General features: G+C 52.4%; 1 protein-coding gene across 3 annotated transcripts; it reads left to right on the top strand.

Annotated features, from left to right (window-relative positions):
• Positions 1-1378: 1378 nt before the first annotated feature.
• NCLN (nicalin) lies at positions 1379-20431 on the top strand. 3 transcript variants are annotated; one of them, XM_081135944.1, is made up of 15 exons: positions 1379-1737; positions 6326-6516; positions 7404-7548; positions 9395-9489; positions 11113-11193; positions 13135-13238; positions 14379-14467; positions 14554-14693; positions 15139-15317; positions 16882-16969; positions 17053-17091; positions 17172-17335; positions 18270-18323; positions 18450-18528; positions 18679-20431. In XM_081135944.1, the coding sequence occupies exons 1-15, from the start codon at positions 1554-1556 to the stop codon at positions 18736-18738; spliced, it is 1692 nt and encodes a 563-aa protein (XP_080992070.1). In that variant the 5' UTR covers positions 1379-1553; the 3' UTR covers positions 18739-20431. The 3 variants fall into 3 exon arrangements, with proteins under 3 accessions (XP_080992070.1, XP_080992071.1, XP_080992072.1); XM_081135945.1 differs by having other exon boundaries at positions 17175-17335; XM_081135946.1 differs by lacking the exon at positions 18270-18323.
• Positions 20432-23993: the final 3562 nt, after the last annotated feature.

A 23993-nucleotide genomic window follows, 5' to 3' on the forward strand; every position in this document is an offset into this window, starting at 1 on the left:
TGTTGGAGCTTTCCCTACTCATTCATTTACTCACTTATTCATTCGCTTAACCACTGTGTGTTAGGCTCTACTCTGGGCACTGAGATTCCAGATATAAAAAATCTGGTTTCTGCCCTCATAAAGGTCCCACTCTGGTGGGCGTGGCAAATACCAAGCTAAGAAATGCCCAACAACATTTCTGTAAGGAGCTAGCCATGCAGAAAAGTGGGGGAGTGTTCTGCAGGCAAAACAGATGCAACAGTCCTGGGGCTGCACAAGTGGGTGCATTCTCATAATAGCAACACTTATTGAGAGCTTCATGTTTGCCTTCCTCTTTCCCAGTCGGTTCATGTGAATTATTTGATTAAATTCTTACGCACCCTTGGGGGAAGCAGGAGAGTGATTATTTATTATATTTGGCAGCTGAGGGAACTGAGGCTCAGAGAGGTGGTGACTTGTCCAAGGTTGCACAGCTGGGAAGTGGAGGAGGTGGGACTTTAACCCAGTGCTGTTAATCAGCACAAATGCCACCATGTTGGAGCTTGGGATGTCAACTCGCTGCGGGCCAGGGCTGTTGTATTCTTCACCCTGCGACCTCAGTCTTTCCATCTGTACAAAGGGGTGTGAGTTACTCATGCTTCTCAAGTTCCCTGGCCCCGAGACGGGGGGGTTCTTAGGATGGTCATATTAGAAAATACAAATTTGGGATACCCAGTTAAATTTCAATTTCTGATGAATAAGAAATAATTTTTAACTATGACTATGACTCCAAAATGAATAAGCATAAGTATGTTACCAACTCCTGCACAACTCCAGGCTCCAAACTACAAGTCCCACAATCCATCACGTCATCCCTTTAGAAACCTATAATTTCTTCATTCATCCCAAAATTATATAGCTCACCCACTGTGTGCCATGCCTTGTGTTAGGTTCCAGGGATACATCAATGCACAAAGCTGACCAAAGTCTTTGACCTCATGGAGGGCATCTACGTCTATATTCCTTGCAAGTTTTAAGCGATTTTCTCAGACTTCTGACAGGAAGACTACAGCTCCCATGATCCCTTGTGCTTGCTCAATGGGACTACAATTCCCAGGAGACCCAGCCACCAAGTAGGCCCCTCCCTTCATTCCCAACTTTTTGCACAGTCCAAGGTCAAGTCCTACATCTGCAGTCACCTCTCCCTCCTCCCACAGCAAAGACAGGGTTTAAATAAGTTCCACTTCAAATAGATCTATTTTAAGTCTCTGTATTTTCTGATTTGGAGTTTATGTGAAACTTTAGCAGTTTTAGACAAACAGCCCACCACATCTTCCACTCTGGAGTAAATGAGTGGGCCTACAACTCCCAGGTGGCTTGGCGCGCCGTGAGAACGACACCTCCCAGGAGGCAGCGCGGCGGAGCGGGGCGGTCCGCAGCAGTGCCCGCAGGACCCCGGGGTGAACGCGGGCTGCCCGGCGCAGCGTCCGCAGGACCCCGGCATCTACCCATGTTGAGGTGAGTCTGCGGGAGCCGCCGCCGTCGCCGTCGTCTCATTCCCGCCGCCGCTCTGCGCGGCTCCCCTGCCGGCCAGGATGCTGGAGGAAGCGGGCGAGGTGCTGGAGAACATGCTGAAGGCGTCGTGCTTGCCACTTGGCTTCATCGTCTTTCTGCCCGCCGTGTTGCTGCTGGTGGCGCCGCCACTGCCCGCCGCCGATGCGGCGCACGAGTTCACTGTCTACCGCATGCAGCAGTACGATCTGCAGGGGCAGCCCTACGGTGCGTGGACCCTTGCCTCCCTCCTGGGCCTCCCCCGGGTCCCCGCCTCCCTCGACCTGCCCCCACCCCCACCCACCACTCCCCACGCTTGGCCCCTGGCCCAGCCGGCCTCGTCTCGGCCTTTCCGGAGCCCAGCCTCCCCGAGCCGAGATGTCCCTTTCCCTCAGCCGAGTCTCTGCTCCCCGGGGCCCTAGGACCCTCTTCTCCGGCCTGTCCAGCTGGAGTCCAGCTGTCAGACCCATATCTAGGCCCAGGTAAGTCAGAGTCTGGATGCCTGGACCTCCGCTAGGCCCCCAGCTCTTCGGCCCCCCCCCCCCCCCCCCCCCCGCGCTGGCCCCTACATCTTCCTGTCCCTGACACGGACTACCTGTCCCAGAACCCTCCCATTCTAAGGCCAAGCTCCCCCAGCTCCTTGGTCCCCTCTCCAATTCTCAGCTGGGCCAGAGTCTCTTGCCCAGGCCCACTCCCTGGTACACCACCTTTGTGCCCATCCTCACTGGGTCATGCTCTGCTCCCAGAGCTTCAGCCTCTGGCCTGGTTGATTTGGAGGTAAGCCACCCTGCTCTCGGTCTGCCAGGTAACTGCTCAACGTGGTGTGCCAGCCAGCCCCCGCTCTTCACAGTCCCTGGGTGCCTCTGTGCTCTTCGTGCAGCATGCTCGCATTCTGCTCCCCTCAGGACTCCAGAGCACAGATCGACAACCAAGGCCTGACCCCACATCAGGGCCCATTTCTCTCCAGGCTCTCATCTCTCGCTGGTCCCAGCACATGAGCCAGATCCTTCAGAATTCCTTAGCCAGACCCCCCCCCCCCCCGCAGTTTAGTCCCCATGCCTTAGGTTCCTGAGGATCCCTGGGACCCCATGTTTTGACCTCTCCTTTGGTGTGTACATCCCTGATCCTGGGATTTTCTCCCATTATTTTTTTTGACTTGGTAGGTCCCCTCACATGCCCTCCATCTCCGCCCCCCATCTTTGTTGCTCCTAGTGAGAAACCCAGACACCTTCTACCCAACATAGGGCATTTATAGAGACTGGGGTCTGGGGGTGATCAGAGGGGGCCTAGTGGGGTCCCCACTGAGCTTGGCTAAGTGCTTCTTGTCTACAGAGCAGGGAGACAGAGGCCTGGCTTGAGAAACTTGTATGAGGCCCTGCTAGTGGGGCTTGTATGTCCACACCCCCAACACATCCTGCAGTGTCCCTGGTTCAGATGTGGATGGACCATTGCTGCCTGGGGAGAAGCTGGTGGGATAGTTGGTGCTGTGGAGGAGGAGTTTGTTGCTCGAGGGGAGGCTCCTCAAGGGTCCGAGGCATTGCTGCTTGTTCTTCAGCAAAAAGACCTGGTGTGGCCAGAAGCCCTGGGTCTTTCCGTGCCAGTGGTGCCTTTGAGAGCTGCTAGGTCTGCTGGGTCACTGCTGATGGCAGTCTCCCCAGTGTCTTTCACACCCTCCCCTAGAGCGCATGCCCACCCCCGCCGGGGCTCCTCACCTCTGGTGCAATTCTGGTTCTGGGTCTCTCAACTTCCTGTTCACGCCTGTTGAGAAATAGGGCTGGGCAGCTGCCCAGGAAGGAAAGGCGTGTGCTCTTTGTGCTGTGCTGTGCTGTGCTGTGCTGTGCTGTGAATAGTGCTGAGGGAAATATACCAGGTACAGGGCCACAGGTGTGGCCTTGCCCCCCTACTAGGTGGACTCTGGCCGTTCCAAGGTGACTGCTGCTTTAACAGCGCTTGCTGTGTGCTGGGGCACTGTGGTTAGCAGCCCACTCATGCCCATCTCACTTGATACCCTAGGCTCAACAAGGCCCTAGGAGGTGGGGGTGTTAGCACCTCAGCACCATGCTGGGCAGACTTGCCAGGGCTTCTTTACCTAGGATTGGCCCTTCAACCGTTGTTATAAATAAAGTTTTATGGGCACACAGCCACACCCACTAGTTGATGTGTTTCTGACAGCTGAACTGAGTAGTCATGACAGAGCCCCTGTGACCCAGCCAGGCAAGAGGATTGATCCTTTGGTCCTTGATAGAAAAGTTTGTAGGCTCCTTGGGTCTGGTCTTATTGTGGGAACCAGTGACCTCTGTCCCAGTGTCTGTTGCTGTCCAACAAGCCTGAATCTCTGCTGGTCTAGAGCAGGGATGTGGGAGGCTGTGCTGGCTTTAACTTCACATCAATAAAGGTGGTCTCTGCCCTTGGGGCGCTCAGAGTCTAGGGCACAGTCCCTGGCTTTGCTCTTATTCCCCTCCTTCCTTCTCTGGCCTTGCTTCCTTCCTCTGGAAATTGGGGTCCTGATTCCTGCCCTGCAGGAGCACCAAGCCCAGTGAGATTATGTGCACAGTAGGCTCCACAGGCTACCCTTTATGTACCCACCCCTGAGGTGACATTTGAGCCAGCTCTGGGAGGCTAGGGGCCAGAAACAGGTGGGGTGTGGAGGAGGCGCCTTCTGGGCATTCCACAACCTTCAAGGGCGTCCTGAAGGTCTTTGCTGCCCTCCCCTTGCCTAAAGCAGAGAAAAGTTCCCCAGAGGATTAGGGGTGGAAGCAGTGTATCCCTGGCCCAGAGCATATGACCCACCTTTACTCCTTGGTCACTGGCCCCCTGCTCCAGAGATGGCCCTTGCTATTCCCACCTGGGATGTCCCTTCTGTGTCCTCTGGCCTCCTCTCCCCACCCTCCCCTTAGGGCACTCCATTGGAAGCACACCTTCTCCTTTCTTCTCAGTCTCCTAAAGAGCTGATTCCTGGAAAGCAGAGGCAGGGATCTAGGCTTCTGGCCTTGAGCCTGAAGCTTAGTGTAGCCTAGCATAGGTCCGCTTCTGTGAGTACATGGATCGCACCTCCCATGAGCTGCTTCCACCTCCAGGACAGTTTGAGGGCTGGCTCCCCTGGGGAAGCCAGATCCCTTCTGTGTCCTCCGTGCTCACTGTGTGGGTCTCAAACTGGAGGCCCTGGGCACTCCATCCAGCTTTCATGTGGTTAGGGTTTACTTGCTTGCTTCAGCCTGAGTCAGCCTGCAGTGAGTGAAATATTTTGGACTCTTTGTTTGCCTTTACCATTGGGGTGATTTGACATAAGAACTGAGATTTCTGGCAGCTTTCAAGCAGCATGTAGGTGGCCCTGACATGGGGGATTGACTGAGTCCCCGTACTCACCAGTCTATTGGAAAAGATGCCCCCTTTGCCCAGCTGGCGTGGCTCAGTTGGTTGAGCATCGTCCTGCGCACTGAAGGGTTGCCCGTTCAATTCCCGGTTGGGGCACATTCCTTGGTTGCAGATTTGATCCCTGGTTGGGCGCGTACGGAGGGCAGCCAATTGATGTTTCTCTCCCCTAGTGTGTGTGTGTGTGTGTGTGTGTGTGTGTGTGTGTGTGTGTCTGTCTCTCTCTCTCTCTCTCTCAGCATGTCTTCAGGTGAGGATTTAAAAAAAAAAGATGGCCCCTAAGGGCCTGCCACTGTGTTCCACGCACCTGTGGGGAGCTATGTAGACCTTATCACTCCCTTTACAATCCTGCATTTTAACATCAAAAGGGCTTCTTTGGGATGCCTTTCTTCAGCAGAACTCTCTCAGGGCAGCAGGGTTCACATGCTGTGTGCCTGAGGAGAGCCTGCTGGCCTTAGAAAAGCTCTTCCTAGTTCTGACCCACCACTTTTGGTCAGATAGGGGTGGGGATTCAGCTGCCTGTGGAAAACTTGTGAGTGGCCAGGGTCCAGACTGGGACTCAGCCTTTCCTTTCCCTAAATCTCTGGATCTTTCTTGAGCTCTTAGAAGAGAGGTGTAATATGGCGATTGGTTGTAGAGCAGTGAGAAGTTTCTACCTTGGGTGACTGCTCCCAGAGGACGCTTGTTGATACCTGGGGACGTCCATGGTTGTCACAACTGGGGATGATCCTGGCATTGAGCAGGTGGGGGCCAGGGATGCTACTCAACACCCAACAGTGCCCAGGACAGCACTCCACAGAGAATGACCCAACCCTAACGTCCATTGTGCTGAGGGGAAGAGACCTTAGCATGTCTGGAGCTTTCTGAGGCTCACTTTGGGGGCTTAGTGTTTGTTCATTTGTTCTCCTGGCTGGTGCTCATCAAGAATCTGTCAGAACAGGAGTAGCTGTACTACTTTTACACTGCAGTGAACAAGGTCCCTGCCCCCAGAACACCAGTTTAATTAGAGGAATAGATAGCCATAAACATTCTAGGTGGTGCTGAGGCTCCAGGGAAATGACCAAGGTAACTTTAGAGCCCTGGAGGGGAGGAGGTGCTTGGCAGGAGAGGGCCAGAGAGGGCAGGACAGCCACCCGGCTCAGGTCAGCAAGGCCCAGAGTTTAGTTTGCCCCAGGATTCTGGGAGCCTGGGGAGGGTGCACCTGTGGCTTTTTCCAGGGGGAAGGGTCTCAGCTTTCATTCAGTTCTCAAAAGGTTCTGCAACTCTTGAGGGTTCAAGTGGACACTGCATTCATGGGAAGTAGGATGCTGGCTGTGGCAAACACGTACTGGGGTTTGTAGGCAGAGGGCTGGTGGGACTCTGGGTGTTCCTGAGTTGGTGTTTTCTGGGCAAGGGTCTTGGACTCTGCTGAAGGAGCAACCCAACCACCCCCGCTCCCCCATAGGCACGCGGAACGCAGTGCTCAACACGGAGGCGCGAACAATTGATGCAGACGTGCTGAGCCGTCGCTGCGTGCTCATGCGGCTGCTAGATTTCTCCTATGAGCAGTACCAGAAGGCCCTGCGGCAGTTGGCTGGTGCCGTGGTCATCATCCTTCCACGGGCCATGGCTGCCGTGCCCCAGGATGTCATTCGGGTGAGTCCCCATTCCCCACCTTCTTTACAGGCCAGGGTCCAGAAGCTTCTTTGGGAAAAGGATCACTGGGTTTGGAGGCAGCTGTGTGGCAAGTCATTTTACCTCCCTGAGCCCTTGTCCTTCAAGAAGTGGATGGCACCTGTTCCCCTTCATCATTGGTTCCTATCCCCCTGGAGTGACACTGCAGAGGACACTGGGTGATGTCTGGGGACATCTGTGGTTTTCACAACTGGGGGTGCTTGTGGCATCAAGTGGGTGGGACCAGGGGTACTGTTCAATACCCCGTAAGTGCCCAGGACAGGCCCCCACAGAGTGACCCAGCCTCGATGTCAGCAGTGCTGAGGGGCAGAGGTTTGCTTTGAATGAACAGGATCTGATAGGATCCCCCAAGTTACTGTGATAAAGATGCTTTGCAGATGAGAAGGGGGTGTGGGGCGGTGGGGGTTGGGTGGGGTCGCGGAGCCCATGCTTTCCAAAAGCCAGCTTAGTGCCAGCCATACAGTTTATGCCCACTGTCCATGTGGGTCCCTGCCATCAGCTTGGGAAGCCAGCACCCATTGCCCACTTACAGCCAGTGAGAGTAGGACTGGCCCAAAGTAACCCCACATCTGACCCCAGCCTGGCTGGCTCCAACACCTGTTCTCCCAGTCCGTTTCCTCCCTGCTGGGTACCACCCAGGGGGCTCCTGGGCATCACCACACCTCACCCGTCCCTCTGTCTTTGTCGAACTTCCCTGTCCCCTTCCTGCCCCTTCCTCTAGCACAATCCTAGCCTCGTTAGCTACCTCGGAGGAGGCATTCTTTCAGGCCCTGACCTACCTGCCCTCCAGGGACAGCCATTGGGTACCCCCCAGGCTTAAGTCACCTAAACGTGTGTCTCTTCCACAGCAATTCATGGAGATTGAGCCTGAGATGCTGGCCATGGAGACCATTGTTCCTGTGTACTTTGCTGTGGAAGACGAGGCCCTGCTCTCCATCTACGAGCAGACTCAGGCCGCCTCTGCCTCCCAGGGCTCTGCTTCTGCTGCTGAAGGTGTGCTGGGGGCTGCAGGAGAAGAGCGGGTTCATGGGGTCATGGGGAGCCTTCCCTGTTGAGGACTAGGGTCACACTGTGCCAGTTCTGAGACCCTTAACACATCACTCGTACTTAATGGTGCAAGTTACCAGGCCCTGCCCCAGACCTGTGTCACAGTTTCAGGGCGGAGGGCCAGGACTGCATTTTATAGCCCCCACCTCACCCCACTTCTGATTTTCACACAAACAAAAGCTTGAGAATCATTGATTTGGAGGGAGGTATTACCTTCCTTCAGTCTCTGGATGTTTATGAAAAACATGTCATCGATTTATTTTTTTCTGTCCTTGCTGAATACATCAGTGGGTCAGTAACATTCTTGGGGAGAGGAGAAAACCCATTTCCTCAAACCCATTTCCTCCTACCCTGTGGACTGGGGATGCTGTGGTGAGCTCAGAGCAGGAATGGTTTACTGTTGGGAATGAGAGCAAAATTAGTCATAAATGCAGCTGAAAGGAGCCACCTGATGCTCTGTTCTCATCTATTAAAATGGCAGGTGTAATAGGAAAAAATATTTAGAGCTGACAGGAGTGGGACAAGGCAGGAGGGCTTGTCCACACTGGGAGACCTGGCCCAGCTCCTTGGGGAAACAGTTTGGCGACAGATGTTTAAGCCGTAGACAAAGGTTCGATCCTCCCGGCCAGATGATTGTCTGCATGGGATGCATGATCAGGGGTTGGCAAGCTACAGCCTGTTTGTGTAAATAGAGTTTTGTTGTCATTTGGCTGTTTCCAATCCTTTATGTATTGTCTATGGTGGCTTTCATGCTACAGCAGCAGAGTTGAATGGCTGTGACAGAGTGGAGCAGAACATATTGCCTCTCTGGCCCTTTATAGAAAAAGTTTGTCAACCCCTGGTCTAGATCAAAGTCTTGAGAGTATCCGTCTGCATTGTGGCAGCAGAAGAGTGAATTTTTGGAAAGACCTAAATTTCCAGGTATTGCAGAAGAGAGGAATCTTCTACTTAGTGGAATATTGTGCAGCCATTAAAAATGACATCAGGGCAGAATTTTCGCAGGATGGAAAAATGCTTATTTTACATTAGTAAGTGGAAAAAACAGGATATAAAATCATGAATGTTCATCACAATTGACTTTCTTAGAAATAACTTACGTATTTTCGAATACGTGAAGACTTATGAGAAGGTGCAAAAATACCACAGTTCCTTTCTCCCCGCTTCCTCTAGTGATAGTTCCTTACCCATTAAAACTGTATTTTTAAATGCGTAAAGAACAGAAGCATACTTGAGACGGTGAACTCATGGGTGTTTTTAGTTCCTGACCCGAAATGAAAAAGTAGCGTCCACAGTGATTCATTTGCTCTCACTGAGCAAGGTGGGCACTGCCTCATGTCTGGTGTCATGAGCAAGTGAGTTACAAATCTTTGGGAGCCCAGGCTGTTTCGCTTTTGGGGCTGGGCTGGTGGATTGTGGGCCATCCGAAGAGAGACTCCTATTTCTGGATCACCTCTAGCGTGACTGTCTTCGTAGATGCTGAGTCAGTCCTTGGGAGGCTGGGTCAGGGGGCGTGTGCGCACCTCTGTAAATTTGGAATGGAGGCCTAAGGGTCTTGCAGAGTGAGGGCACTCCCTGCCTGCTTGGGGTCAGGGTGACTGTTTCACCAGCTCTTATCCTGGACATCCAGGCTCTTTTCCACATCTGTTCATCATCTTGGTTCTGGTTTGTATGATCAGTTCTGCATACAGCTTTGCATAGACTGATCACCTAGGGTCCAGGGTGTTGGGATGATGAGGATGCTGGCTCTGGTTGAGGAACCCTCGGACTGACCCCTCCCTGCTCCTGTCCCCAGTGCTGCTCCACACTGCCACCGCCAATGGCTTCCAGATGGTCACCAGTGGGGTTCAGAGCAAGGCCGTGAGTGACTGGCTCATCACCAGTGTGGAGGTGAGTGCCAGCCCTGTTGCTGTGCTGTGACTCCAGGATGGGGGGTTGCTGAGACCACTGCGTCATCCTCAGAGTGTACCCTGGTGCCCAGTACCCAGTAGGCCATCAGTAACCACTTGTAGCTGGGCATACTGGTCTCCTCAGTCCTCTGCCTGGGCCAGGCACTGCCTCCTGTATTAATGGGGCTTCTGTAGGCCCAAATCTCCAGGGACTTACACCAGATGGTCAAGGCTGCTTGGCATCGCCCCCCATGTCAGCATGTACACTCTGGTAGAAGTTGGGGTGCAGCCATATTGTCAGCTACTCTCCTTTAGGAGTAAGTGATTCTTCCTCAGGGCCGTTGAACATATGAAGTCAGTGGTAGAGCATTGGCCTTCACGCTGAAGGTTCACAGGTTCGATTCCCTGTCAACCTGGGTAGCAGGTTCTCGGCCCCAGTTGGGGCTCCTGTGGGAGGCAGCCAGTCAATGTGTCTCCCTCACATCGATGTTTCTCTTCCTCTTTCTCTCTTCCACTCTCTAAAAATCAATGGGAAAAATATCCTCAAATGAGGATTAACAAAACAAACAAAGTCAGTTGAGAATCCCATGCCTTTCTGTGAGTAATTTTTTGAGCCCCTGCTGTTTGCAGGGGGCAGTGGTGAGCAAGATGTCATTCCTCCCTTGAATTTCTCCTGCATTTTCAGAGGGGCACTCAGGGATGTCCCGGCTGAGAGGCTTGGAGCCAGGTGAAGTGGCAGTGAGGAGAGGACTGAGATTCTGGGTGGAGCGGGCTGCCCTGCAGAGACCAGGGTGGAAGAGGCAAGGCAGCTAACAGAGCTGTCAGGCCAATTCGGGATGAGGGGAAGCCGCTGTGGCCTGTGAGCAATCGATAGAATAATCATATGAATACGCTTTTTAAAATTGTATAAGAGATGGTGGTGATTTGGGCAGAGAAAACCTGCACTGGCCAGACTCCAGAGGTTGGGTTCAGCTGCAGTTGGTCCAGTTTCCCAAAGGGGTCACAGCAGATGGAACCACTGAGAGTCTGGTGGGCCCTTCTCAAATTTGGGGCTCTGTTTCAGCCTTATTGCATGGCCGTTGGTTCTGAAAATGTCTGCTGACCATGAGTCCTCTGCCATTCCTGTTATTCACATGGGAAGCAGGGGGCAAGGAGGAAGGGAGGTGTTGGCCTCTCTCCCACTCTCCCTAGCCAGTGCTGAGATACAGACCCCATGGGGCTCTTGGGGCTCCATTCCCAACTGCACTGTTTCTGCTTGTCAGCAGTGCTCTGCCCTCCAAAACAGTGGCTTGGAGCTCAGCCTTTGAAGGGTGGGCTTGGTTTCCAGGGGGAGAAGCACACTGCAAGAAGATGGAGCAGATTCCTGTAGCTAGAGCCATGGTCAGCAAACTGCAGCCCTCGGCCAAGTCTGGCCCTTGGTCTATTTCTATAAATAAAGTTTTATTGGCACCTGGTCACTCCCATTAGTTCACATAGCACCCACAATTGACTAGTCATGACAGACCATAGAGCCAGCAAAGCTAAAAATATTCTCTCACCCCACTCCTGCTGGGTGAGGCAGCCTGTACTGTTCTGGTGGTTAGGACCTCAGCTGACTGGCACTTCACAGACTCTCTCTCCACAGGGGCGACTGACGGGGCTGGGTGGAGAGGACCTTCCCACCATTGTCATTGTGGCTCACTACGATGCCTTTGGAGTGGCCCCTGTACGTATACGCTTGCCTCAGGAGGGGAGGTGCGCGCCTTTCCTTTCACACTGCTTCAGCCCAGTTCAGAGGCAGAAATAGCTGTCTGTGGACAGCAAATGTGGTTAGAGGAGCAGCACCCACTCTGAGAGCCCTTTAGACATTACCCTAGCTCCTCTTGAGGACCCTGCAGGGTGGCTATCATTGTCAAGCTGAGACAGGCTAAACCAGGGTGTATCTCATGGATGGTCCCATTGCAGATAGGTGACTGGGCCTGGAATAGAGCCCTACATGTCTGTCTGGGTCTCCAAGACACTCAGTTGATAATTCACTGAGAGGACCCCAGGACTCAGCAGATGGTTATCTTCATGGCCATGGTTTGTACAGAGATAGAACAGAGCAGAATGAACCAAGGGAAAAGGTGTATAGGGCAGATCGGGGTGGTGACCAGGCACAAGCTTCCAGAGTCCTCTCCTGGTGGAGTCAATGGGATGCACTTAATTCCCGCAAAATGAGATGTGATGATAACATGTGAGATGCAGTCCCCAGGGGGCTCATAGAGATCTGGTGCCCAGGGTTCTCACTAGGAGCCGATCATCTGGGCCCCTCTGCCTGCCACATATGAGATCCCAGACTCCAGGAGGAGAGCATGTGCACAGCATGAATCATGTTTGCATAGACAGGTTAGGGCCAGGGAGCCCCTGGAGGCCAGTTTCAGATGTCGCCCAGGGCGAGCCTTGCAGGCCGGCCTCTCTGAGGATAGAAGTCTGAGGTGCACTTAGTCCTGCCAGCAGGCTACAGGCATCCCTGGGGCCACGCCCTCAGAGCCTCCAGCACAGCGAGATTGAGGCTCATGCCAAAGTGTAAATCTGCTTCCTTTGTCAAGAAAGTCTTGCTTTGAAAGAAAAACCAGATGAACCAAATAGGGTGCTAATGGTGGGTGGACCTGCAGCCTCATGTGAGCTCTTGACTGTGCCATAGACCAGTAACAGCTGTTCCAGGGGCCATACCCTCGGAAGGCCAGGGCCATTCTTGAGACCCACCAGGACCCAGAGACAGGCCCTGACCAGTCATCTGAGAACAATGCTCTCAACTTGTTCGTTATTCCTTTTTAGACATTTTTGTCCTAATTTCTCACTGTCTGTGAAACTTTAAAAAAGTTTTTTGAAATATAATTTCTATAATGTAAAATTTACCCTTTTAAAGCATACAGTTTGGTGGTTTTTAATATAGTAACAAGGTTGTATAACCATCACCACTATCTAATTCCAGAACATTCCGTTATCCCAAAAGAAACCCCATCCCTGTTAGCAGTCTGGAGATTTCACATAAATGGAAGCACACAGTGTAGCCACACGTGGTGTCTGGCTCCTGTTGCTGAGCATCACGTTGCCCCTTCCCCATGAATTTTAATACTCTCGATACACTATATGTTGGTTTATGGACTGTGACCTTGGGAGGGTCCTAAGCCATTGTGGAATCCAAGATTTTTTTCTTTCCCAAGAAATAGTCATTGCCCCATCGGGAAGTACTGCTTTTCAATCATAGATCCTAGATGAGTGGAGGGGGGAGGCTTTCAGAGCATAGAAGGCTGATGGTCCAGTTGGAGGGAACCTGCACCAACTCCCCCCAATAGTAAAGGGTGTGAGGGTCTAAGTGCACATGCTGAGGCTGGACAGAGGCAGCCCTGGTGGCACAGCTCAGGCACAGGGCAGAGTTGCAGTGAGCAAGGAGACTCAGAAGGGCCTCAGGTGTTGAGACGCTCATCCCTGAGGACATTGAGGTGCTGTCAGTCTGGGGTTCTAAGCAGAGGAGGGCAGCCATCCCATTTGTGCTCTAAGTGTGGACTGGGGTCAAGATTGGCACAGGCAGAGTGGACTGCAACTGCTGAGGGAGGAGGGTAATGAGGCGCTGTGCATGGCCAGTTGGGGGTGGCTGCCAGCTTTTTCTTGCTTGCCACAGTGGCTGTCACATGGTGCGGACTCCAACGGGAGCGGCATCTCCGTGCTGCTGGAGCTCGCCCGCCTCTTCTCCAGGCTGTACACCTACAAGCGCACCCATGCCGCGTAAGTGATGGCCAAGTGATGGCCAGGTGGGAGGGGCTGAAGGCCAAAGTGAGGCCACATGCTGATTGGGCCACACTGGTTACATCTGAGCCTTGGTTTGGATGCACTTCTAACCCTGGGAGTAACAGTGTCTGTATTTAGGGCTACCATGGGCCAGGCCCCTCCCACATTCACCCCCTGGAACACTCCTCAGGGTGTCCAGCTGCTGTTAGTCCCAGCAGTGAGGATGCTTTTAGCTGCAAGTAGTAATAGGAACACTCGAAAAATAGTCATGTAAACTAGTTTCCTTCTTAGCACTATGGACACTGGGCCGGGTCATTCTGGGTTTATTCATCCACACGTGGTGCTGCCCTGGGGCAGAAAGGGGCTCAGTGAGAGTTTCCTAGAGCTGTTGTCACCAAGCACCACACACAGAGTAGCTGAAATAGCAGACATTTATGTTCCCAGTTCTGGAGACCAAGATCAAGTTGTCAGAGGGCCGTGTTCCCCACTAAGTCTCCAGGTTAGGGTCGTTCCTACCTTCCACAGCTTCTGGGAGCTGCCTTCAGTCCTCAGAATTCTTGGCTGTGGCCACATAACTCCAGCCTCTCTCTCCCTCCTCACATGGCCCTCTCTCTCTCTCTGTCTTCTCTCTCCTGTAAGGACTGCTGTGGCAGTGGTAGGATGGGTGAGGTGGAGGATGAGGAAGGCCCAAGGATGTGGTCCTTTGTAACAGCTTCAGGAAAAAGCAGTGCTGAATTCCTTTCACCTTTTCTTTCTGGGCATATTTCTTGGTCTATTGAAACCAGGCTGTCTCCTGGTTTTGAGAGCTCAGAGAAGCCTCTGGAGCAGTGGTTCTCACCCCAGGGGTGACTCTGCCCTAGAGGATACTGGACCATGTCTGGGGACATCTGTGGATGCCACAACTGGGCATGCTCTTGGCATCGAGTGAGTGGGGACCAGGGATGCCGCTCAATACACCAGAGTGCCAAGGATGCCCCCGACAGGGATGACCTGGTCCCCTGGTCCTGATACCAGCAGTGGGCACTGGGGAAGCTCTGCCCTGAGGACTGGTCAGGATTTTGCACTAGGGGAGACCACCTCCTTGTTGAGGACCTAGACACTCATCTGCCAAAGTTGACACCTCCACTCCCCCACCAGGTATAATCTCCTGTTCTTTGCCTCTGGAGGGGGCAAATTTAACTATCAGGGGACCAAGCGCTGGTTAGAAGACAACCTGGACCACACAGGTTAGTGGCCCCCAGCTTGCCCAGGGCATGGGGTCAGGGGCCTCTGGTTTCCCCCCGATCCCCATCAGCTCCTGCTGCTCCTACAGATTCTAGCCTGCTTCAGGACAATGTGGCTTTTGTCCTCTGCCTGGACACCGTGGGCCGGGGGGACAGCCTCTATCTACATGTGTCTAAGCCGCCCAGGGAGGGGACACTGCAGCACGCCTTCCTACGGGAGCTGGAGATGGTAGGTGCCACTGGGGGCAAGGGAGCTTTCCAGGCAGCAGCTTGGAAAGCCAGGCATGTGCCCATTTCACAGACAGGCCCCCTGAGGCCCTAACAAGGGTGGCAGTATATCACAAGGGTCTTGGGGGCCAGGCTGGGATATCTGCCCTAACTGTCCCTTGTTAGCTAGTGTTCACATGGCATCAGCCAGGCATTAGACCAGTCATTTTGCAAACCCTGGGACCTTGAGTGAGTTTCAGTTGGGTTTCTGGGAGGCAAGTGGGTTTTTCCCGCATTTCCAAATGTGGGAGGTTTGGGAAGGGACATGGGACCCTCCTGGCTCTCAGGACCCTGTGTGAACATTTGTGGAATGGACTCGGGGCAAGGTGTCCCTCTGCAGACTTGTTGGCTTGTGGCCAGGACTCCAGGGCAGTGGGTAGACTTCCTGACTACAACACCCCATGCAGGTGGCTGCTCACCAGTTCCCAGAGGTGCGCTTCTCAATGGTGCACAAGAAGATCAACCTGGCGGAGGACATCCTGGCCTGGGAGCATGAGCGCTTCGCCATCCGCCGGCTGCCTGCCTTCACTCTGTCCCACCTGGAGAGCCACCGTGATGGCCAGCGCAGCAGCATTATGGATGTACGGTGAGTGCAGTCCCGAGGCCTCCTGCTTTATCTCATAGCTATCTCCCTGTAGTCTGGGTCCTATGAACAAAACTTTTCTCCTGGGGTGGGGGTGGGGTCACAGTAGACATGGGTTCCTTGAGTGAGGGAACATGCCATGTGAGTGGTGGGGGAGGAGCTAGGACTAGCCTGGCAGCTCAAGAAACAGGAGTGTGGCTCACCTGTGCTAATTCAGCAAGGGGTGCTAGGGACAGGGAGGACACAGCAAGTTCCCCCACACACACACACACTCCCAGCCCCTATGCATGACTTTCAGACCCTGAGCACCTCAGTTCTCCCTGTGGCTTCTGCCCCCAGGCCTTTGCATAACTGTGCTGTGGCTTGGAGAGCTGTGCCCTGTCTCCTCATACTTCCTTGGGACCCCCCCCACCAACTCCTTTCCCACTTTCTCTCTCTCTGTGATGCTGGTACCTCTGGCTTCCATTGTTTTATGATCTCACATCCCCATTAGTTCCCCCTGCTAGCATGGCAGCCCCCAGTGGGTTTAGGGTTTTATGTTGGTGTTGGCTGCCAAACCCCGAGCCTGGGACAGTCTGCCTATGCCCTCTCATTGGCCAACCCTGGGCAACAGCCTAGCTACTGGACACAAGTCAGTTGGGGGGATGAGAAGGTGGTCCTCGATGGGGCCCATCCCAGCCTGGTAACAGGCAAGACCCAGAGAGTGAGACCAGGCACACAGGAGCATCAGCTGGTCCTGGGGCTGGAGGGCTTCTTGGAGGAGTTGGCACTGAAACCAAGGGACATGAGTCAGGAGAAGGGTGTTCCAGAGGAGAGGGAGCTGAGAGCAAAGGAGAATTGGAGGGAAAGAGGAACAGAGCCTGGAGAGTGAGTCTAGCCACCTCCCCCTGCCACTTGCCCCTCCCAGGGTGGTCCCAGCATCTTACACCCACTTGGATCAGTGACGTTGTGCCTCCAAAGTTCCTCTTTTCAGGTCTGTGTTGCCGGCAATTCTCGGTGTCCCTTGGCTTGTGGATGCATTATCCCAATCCCTGCCTCTGTTGTCACAAATTTCTCTTATAAGGACATCCCCCATTGGATATAGGGCCACCCTACTTTAGTGTGACCTCATCCTAACCACATCTGCAAAGATTCTACTTCCAGATCAGGTCACATTCCCAGGTTCGGATGGGTGTGAATTTGGGAGGACATTTGACCCTATTGCTGGGTGCTAATTGACTGCCCTCAACAACCCATGCAGGCAGGTGCCCTGACCACCCATGTTCCAGATGAGGAAACTGAAGCTCAGAGGGGTCAGGTCATTTCAGGCAGACACAAGGAGCCAGGCCTGCTTGTCTGCACCTGCAAATAACCCGCAAGGGCACTGGGCAACCTTTTGAAGAGGGCAGGGTCTCCCTAAATTTAAAAGCAGAATCTGAGGTACAGAGAGGTGTCTGCCGTGCCCAAGGAGGCTATTTTTTTTCTTATTTGTATTATCATTAGATATGTGATTGCTCTTGCTCTTTGGTCATTATAAATGTTACTGATTCCAAATATATAGAGAATTTTTTCAAATCTGCTCTTGAAGGTCCCGGGTTGACTCTAAAACCCTGACTCGCAACACAAGGCTCATCGCAGAGGCCCTGACTCGAGTCATCTACAACCTTACTGAGAAGGTGAGACCCCCACCATGGCTGCAAGCCCTCCATGTGCACCAGGTGGGTGGAGACTGAGAGCCTGTCCCTCCCTCTTTTTGCAGGGGACACCCCCGGACATGCCTGTCTTCACAGAGCAGATGGTAACCGCTGGGCTGGATGGGCAGGGGTCCTGGGGCAGTGGTGGGCAGGAGTTCCATGACCATGGCCATATCCCTCGTAGCAGATCCAACAGGAACAGCTGGACTCGGTGATGGACTGGCTCACCAACCAGCCCCGGGCTGCCCAGTTGGTGGACAAAGATGGCACGTTCCTCAACACACTGGAGCACTATCTGAGCCGCTACCTGAAGGAGGTGAAGCAGCACCACATCAAGGCTGACAAACGGTGAGGCGCAGACCACCCTATCCCGTCCCAGGGAGCGTGCTCTTCTAGCGTCTTCCACACCTCCCCCAGGGCCAGGTTGAGCAAATAAATAAAATAGTGGATGAACAGTAAAATGATAAATAAGAAAGTACAGGGTTCCAGTTAAATTTGAGTTCCAGATAAACACCAAATTGTTTTTTAGTATAAATATATCCCATACAATGTTCGGGATGTACTTACACTAAAAGCCTGTTCTCGTTTATCTGAATCCACAGAGGACTGATGTCTTTGTATTATCTGGCAGCCCTATACCCCCGCCCACCCTCTTGTTCTTTTGTGCTCTAGACATCAGGTGGCTTGTACCTGGGTCCCTGTCTGCTCTTAGGGTGCTCCTCCCCACTGTGGGCCCTCTGGGTTTTGTCTTTTTTCTGCTCAAGGCTCCCAAGCTCCTCAGTTGGGCTGAGCAGGCACCTCAGGGCCTGTGGTAGGAGGAGCACCTATGGGTGTCCATGGGCAGGAGATTTCCCTCCTCCTGCTCATTGCCCTTGCTGGCCTCCACCTTCCTCCTGAGTCGTGGCACTCCCGGAGACAGAGGCTTAGACAGAAGAAACTGAGGCTCAAAGGGGATCCACAGCCATGGAGTCAGGGTCTGATTCTCGGGCCATGGTCACCCTCCTTCTATAGAAATGGTCTAGACCAGTAAAGTTTCTATAGTCACCATATTTCATTTTGAAAGAGTATGTTTTAACACCCCAAAAAACAATAGGAAAGATGGTACTTAAGAATAAAGGATAGTCCTTTTTCAGGAGAGACAGTGGCAGCCTCGAGGAGACACATGGAGTGCTCCCTGCCATGTCTCTGGGCTAGTGGGGCCTCTGGGTGGTCTGGTGTCTGGGGGCCACAGGACCTGCCCCGGCGATCGGGACGAGTCCACTGAGAATGCACTCTCTCCCAGGGACCCCGAGTTTGTCTTCTACGACCAGCTGAAGCAGGTGATGAATGCCTACAGGTGAGCTGCTCCGGACCAGGAGCCCTTGTCCCTCTGGGTTACCATCCAGGGGACTGTGGTCCACAGGACAGCCAGGGAGCAGTGAGTCCCACACCCTCCCTTGACCCCTGACTCATCTCCCTCCAGGGTCAAACCAGCCATTTTCGACCTGCTCCTGGCAGTCTGCATCGGCGCCTACCTCGGCATGGCCTACACGGCGGTCCAGGTGAGCTCATGGGGTTCAGGTGGGAGGATTGGCCAGGCTGGGCAAGTTCTTGCCCCCGTCCTGCCTAGAAGCATGTGACTCCACAGGTCCCTGGTTCTTTCTTGGTGGGGTTTGTCCCCGACCTCACTCTCACCCTCCTACTGCCCCCAGCACTTCGACCTTCTGTACAAAACAGTTCAGAGACTCCTCCTGAAGGCCAAGACACAGTGACGTGGATGTCGCCGTGCCAGCACCGCGGGCCCCCCCGCCTGCCACCCTCACCACCCTCAGCCTGCAGGGGCTCACCAAAACCCCGAATTACAGAGCTTTTCTGTGTTGCTCTCGAGGATTTGGGGGATTCTTTCTCTTTTTTGTCCTTTGAACTCCCTTGGAGGAGCATTTGGTGGAGTTCTGGGGCCAGGCCATGGACTTGGGAAGAAGCGTGGCTGAGCCTCTGGCCTGGGAGATGGTCCTGCGGCCCACAGGCGCTAAGCTGTGCTATGAAAGGAGATTTGTCCAGCACAGCCTTGGGGTCACTCCTGCTCGTGATGCCAACCATGCCTGGCAATGGCTCTGCACCTGTCCTCTGTGCTGTCTCCATCTCCCTCCGTGACTCGGATCCTCTCCTTGTGTTTGTCTGAAGAGGGAAGCACCACCCTCTGGGCCCCCGGTGGTAGCTCTTCCCTCAAAAGGTTGTCTCCTCCCTGGGCCAGCGCTGAGGCACATGTCTCTCAGAACCCCTGTTGGACTGCTGGTGCCTGAAGACCCGGAGGCCTCCCCCATTCTGTCACCTTCATGCAGGGCCCCTATGTCGTTCCCCGTCTCTGGAGCTTCTCTAGCCTCTGCTCTCACTGCGCCCTAGAGAGTGCCGGCATCTCCCCTAGGCTGTCTTCTCTATAGGCTCCTGGGCTTCCAACTCCCAGCTCTCAAGGGGGAGCTGGGTGCCCTTGGAGGCTCCAGGGCCAGAGAGAGACCTAGAGGAGGCGCTGGAGGAGAGGCCCTGGGCTGGAGACCTACTGGTCCCCCTGCAAACTCACTCCTTAGCCCACTGGGCCTGCCTCCTCACCGATGAAAAGAAGGATGCGTTCTGGGGGAGTGAAGTCCATGTTGGGACCTGGTGAGGGGAGTCAGGGCAGAGTGTTTGCTGGAGAAGATGTGACTGTAGGATCCAGAGGGGGAAGGTGTGGGCTCTGTGGGAGCCTCGACTGAGCCCGCACCCCACAAACCAGGTGCCTCATGGGGTGTGAGCTTCTCTCCTGGTGGGGAGAAGGCCTCCAGCACTGAATGGACCTCAGGGAGATGCAGGTGTACCAGTTCATGAGCAATATAATCAAGCAAGTGTTAAGGGGGAGGGTCAGGACAGGGAAGAAGGGGCTCCAGGCCCACCATGGAGGTCTGAAGTGCTATAAAGGGGCAGGAGGACTGACTCTCCTACCCAGCTTGCTGTTGCCCCTTCCCAAAGCCCACCAACAGGAGAAACTGGGCTGCTCTGGGGGCTCTTGTCTCTGCCTCCACCTCCAGCCTCCCACCTTTGCCAAACCAGTCCTTCCCTCCCTGGGCACATCTGGTTGTCCTGTCTTCCAGCCTTCCAGGCCCCGGATGTTAGCTAAGCCAGACCTAGGGAGAGGTCAGTGTGGGGGCCGCAGGTTCTTCTGCCTCATTCCTTCTCCATCCTGCCTAGTGGACTGACTTCCCCAGGGACTTCATTAAACACCTGGCCACCTCTTGGGGTTTGGGGTTCACACCACGAGGTGGATGGGTTGCAGGGAGACTGATCCTTCCCCAAATGTGACAGTGATGGGTGTATCATCTGGGGTTGCCCAGTTAGTGTCCTTCCTCCCCAGAGTGGCTCATCAGGACCGCAGAGCTCAGGCTGGTTGTGGGATGCAGTTGGATCAGAAAATAAAGCCATATCGAACAATCAGCCTTGAGTGTCCTGTCTGGGGGCTCCTGGGGGTGTTGGCAGGCTGATTCCTTCTGAGACTGAGGGGATCTGTCCAGTGCTCTCCCAGCTGATGTTCGTTGGCTTGTGGTAGTATGGCTCTGGTCTGCCTCCACCTTCATATGGAGTCTTCTCTGTATATGTGTGTGTATCTCTAATAAGGGTACTGGTCATTGGGTTCAGGGCCCACCCTACTCTAGTACAACCTCGTCTCAACTAATTATGTCTGCAAAGACCCTCTTTCCTAATAAGGTTTCATTCTGAGGTTCCCAGAGGTCATGAATTTGAGGAGACACCATTCAACCCAATGTGAGGGTGGGGCAACAGGCTGTGTGGAGGCCTCTCCCACTGACCAGGCCCACCCCTAGCCCCAAACCAGGCTTTGGGGGCGTCCTGGCTTAGATACAGCCTCTGGGATACCCGGTGTAGCTCACTCTGGGTTTATGGGGTGGGGTGCTCTGGGTTTATGGGGTGTGGTTGCTCCTGGCATGAGGGAAGCAGGTCACGGCCATGTCTCCTCCTCTGCTGTTCCGCTAAGGCTGGAAGGTGGCTTTGGCCTCAGCATGGACTTGGCTAAAACTCCCCACATTTCAGAGGAAAGGCCAGCCCATCACCTCCTCATATTAACATGCTGATGTTTCCTTTTCTTTTTTTACACAAAAAGTTCCACTGATTGTAACCAAGAGGAAACGAAAGCCACCAATAGTCCCAGCTGGCAAATATGGCTGCCGTCAACATGTTCTTTGGACGTGAATATAAATATATGCAGTCTCATTTTGAAAATAGGACATATATATATATATATATATTTAAGTATTTCTCTTTTTAAATAGTTCTTTGCAGACAGCAGGAATACAGTGAGAAGCACACATGTAAGGTGCACGGTGTCACATTCACAATGTGAAAAGCCATCACCACACTGAGCTGGTGAATGTTTCCTTGCTCCCCTTTGCAACCTCTCCACACCCTCTTCCCCAGGTGACCACTGATGTCACTACAGATTAGTCTCAAGTCAACCAATATTTGCCCCCCTGCTGCATGTCGAGAACAAGAGACCCTGTCCTAGCCACCCTTGGGCCTATGGTCCACTGGGGAAGACAGGTAACAAAAATAGCGGGGGTGGACAGTGATGGCTCCCTGAGGAGGGGGCTTTTGAGTGAAATCAGAATGGCAAGAAGGATTAAGCTGTGTGGAAATCCGAGTTGGTGGTCCAGGCAGAGGGCACAGCCCCTGCAAAGGCACTGGGGCAGGATGGTGCCTGGTATGTTGGAGGAACAGTGGGGAGGCAACCACTGATTACACATTAGTTGGCATTTCCTAGATTTTTATATAAATGGAATCATTCCCATATGTGTCCTTTTTATCTGGCTCCTTTCACTCAGGAGGTTGATTCATGTAGCGTGTATCAGTACATTCCTTCTTTTTCTGAGTAGTAGTGTGCAGATATACAGCAGGCACTCAAGTAATGTCATTCCATTCAACGTCATTTTCTTATAACTGAGATGCCATAGGGATTTTACTCTTGTTTATATCAGCCTGTGATAAACTGGTTTCCTTATATGTCATCTCGCTTAAAATCACAGAACTTATTGACATTAAGTGAGGACTTATTGTACCACAATTTGTTATCAATTCACAAATTGAGACATTTAGGTTGTTTCCAAATTTTGGCTATTACCAATCAGCTGTTATAAACATATACAATTAAATGTATGGACATATGCTTTCATTTCTCTTGGATAAATACCTAGAGTGGAATGGTTGTGTCACATCATGGGTGTCTAATTTTTTCGAAGATAATTGTGTCATTTTGTGTTCCCACCTACCAATTCTTCCACATCCTTGCCAACGTTTGGTGTGGTCAGACTTTTAAATTTTAGTCACGTATAGGTGTGTAGTGATATCTTATAGTTTTAATTTGCATCTTCCTATTGACTAATGTTTCCATGTTTGTATTTGTCATCCACATCTTTGGTGTGTCTTTGGTGACATGCTTGTTGGAAGCTTTTACCCATTTTTTATGAGTTTTCTTTTATTGAGTTTTGAGAATTCTTTATATATGCTGGATACAAGCCCTTTTTCAGCTATATCTTTGTAAATATTCCCTCCCAGTCTGTGGCTTGTCTTTTCATTCACTTAAGTATCTTTCAAAGAGCAGAAGTTCTTTTTTAAAAATATATATATCTTTATTGATTTTAAAGAGAAGGAAAGGAGGAGGGGGAGAGAGAGAAACATCAGTGATGAGTCATTGATTGGCTGCTCCTGCATGCCCCCTACTGGGGATCGAGCCCGCAACCGGGGCATGTGCCCTGACCAGGAATCAAACCTCAATCTCCTGGATCCTAGGTCGATGCTCAACCGCTGAGCCACACCAGCCAGGCAAGAATAAAAGTTCTTAATTTTTATCAAGTCCATTGTATCAGTTTGTTCTTTTATGAATTATGCTTCCGGTGTCATACTTGAGAACTTTTTCCCTAACTCAAGTTCACAAAGATTTATTTCTGTTTTTTTCCTAAAAGTGTAATAGTTTTAGGCTTTACGTTTCAATCTATGATTCATTTTGTGCTATTTAAAAAATATATGTTGTGCCCTAGCCGGTTTGGCTCGGTGGGTAGAGCGTTGGCCTGTGGACTGAGGGGTCTTGGGTTCTATTTCGGCCAAGGGCTCATACCTCATTTGTAGGCCCTGGCCCCTGGGCTGTGTGCGGGAGGCAACCAGTCGGTGTGTCTCTCACATCAATGTTTCTATCTTTCTCCCTTCCACTCTCTCTGAAAAGCAATGGAAAAAATATCCTCGGGTGAGGATTAAAAATAAACAACAAAAAATATGTTGCAGAATATGGAACATGTTTAGATTTTTAATATGGATATCCAGTTGTTCCAGCACCATTTGTTGAAAATACTATCCTTTCTCCACTGAATTGCCTTTGCACCTTTTTTTGAAAATTAATTAAGCAGTGTGTGTGAATCAATTTCTGGACTACATTCTATTCCACTGATCTATGTGTCTATCCTTTCACTAATACCACACTGTTGTTGTTTTTTAAAAAAAAGTTAATCATTTTTAGAGAGAAAGGGAGAGAGAGAGAGAAACATCGATGTGAGAGCTCAACATCGATCAGCTGCCTCCTACATGCACCCTACTGGGGATCAAACCAGCAACCCGGGCATGTGCCAACCTCTTGGTGCATGGAATGATGCCCAAACAGCCACACTGGCCAGGGCAATACCACAGTGTTTTGATCACCATGGCTTTCTGAATAAGTCTTGAAATTAGGTAGTGAGACTCCTTCAACTTTGATCTTTTTTTATTTAATTTTTTAGATTTTTAGTTTTTTACAATATGTGTCTATTGATTTCAGAGAGAGAAAGGGAGAGGGAGAGAGAGAGAGAAATGTCAGTGATGAGAGAGTATTGATCAGCTGCCTCCTGCACACCCCCTACTGGGGATTAAGCCTGTAACCTGGGCTTGTGCCCTGACTAGGAATCAAATTGTAAGCTCCTGGTTCATGAGCCAACGCTCAACCACTGAGGCACGCCAACTG

The sequence above is a fragment of the Miniopterus schreibersii genome, assembly GCF_964146895.1.
Source record: "Miniopterus schreibersii genome assembly, chromosome: 4".
In the NCBI taxonomy this organism is placed as follows: Eukaryota; Metazoa; Chordata; class Mammalia; order Chiroptera; family Miniopteridae; genus Miniopterus; species Miniopterus schreibersii.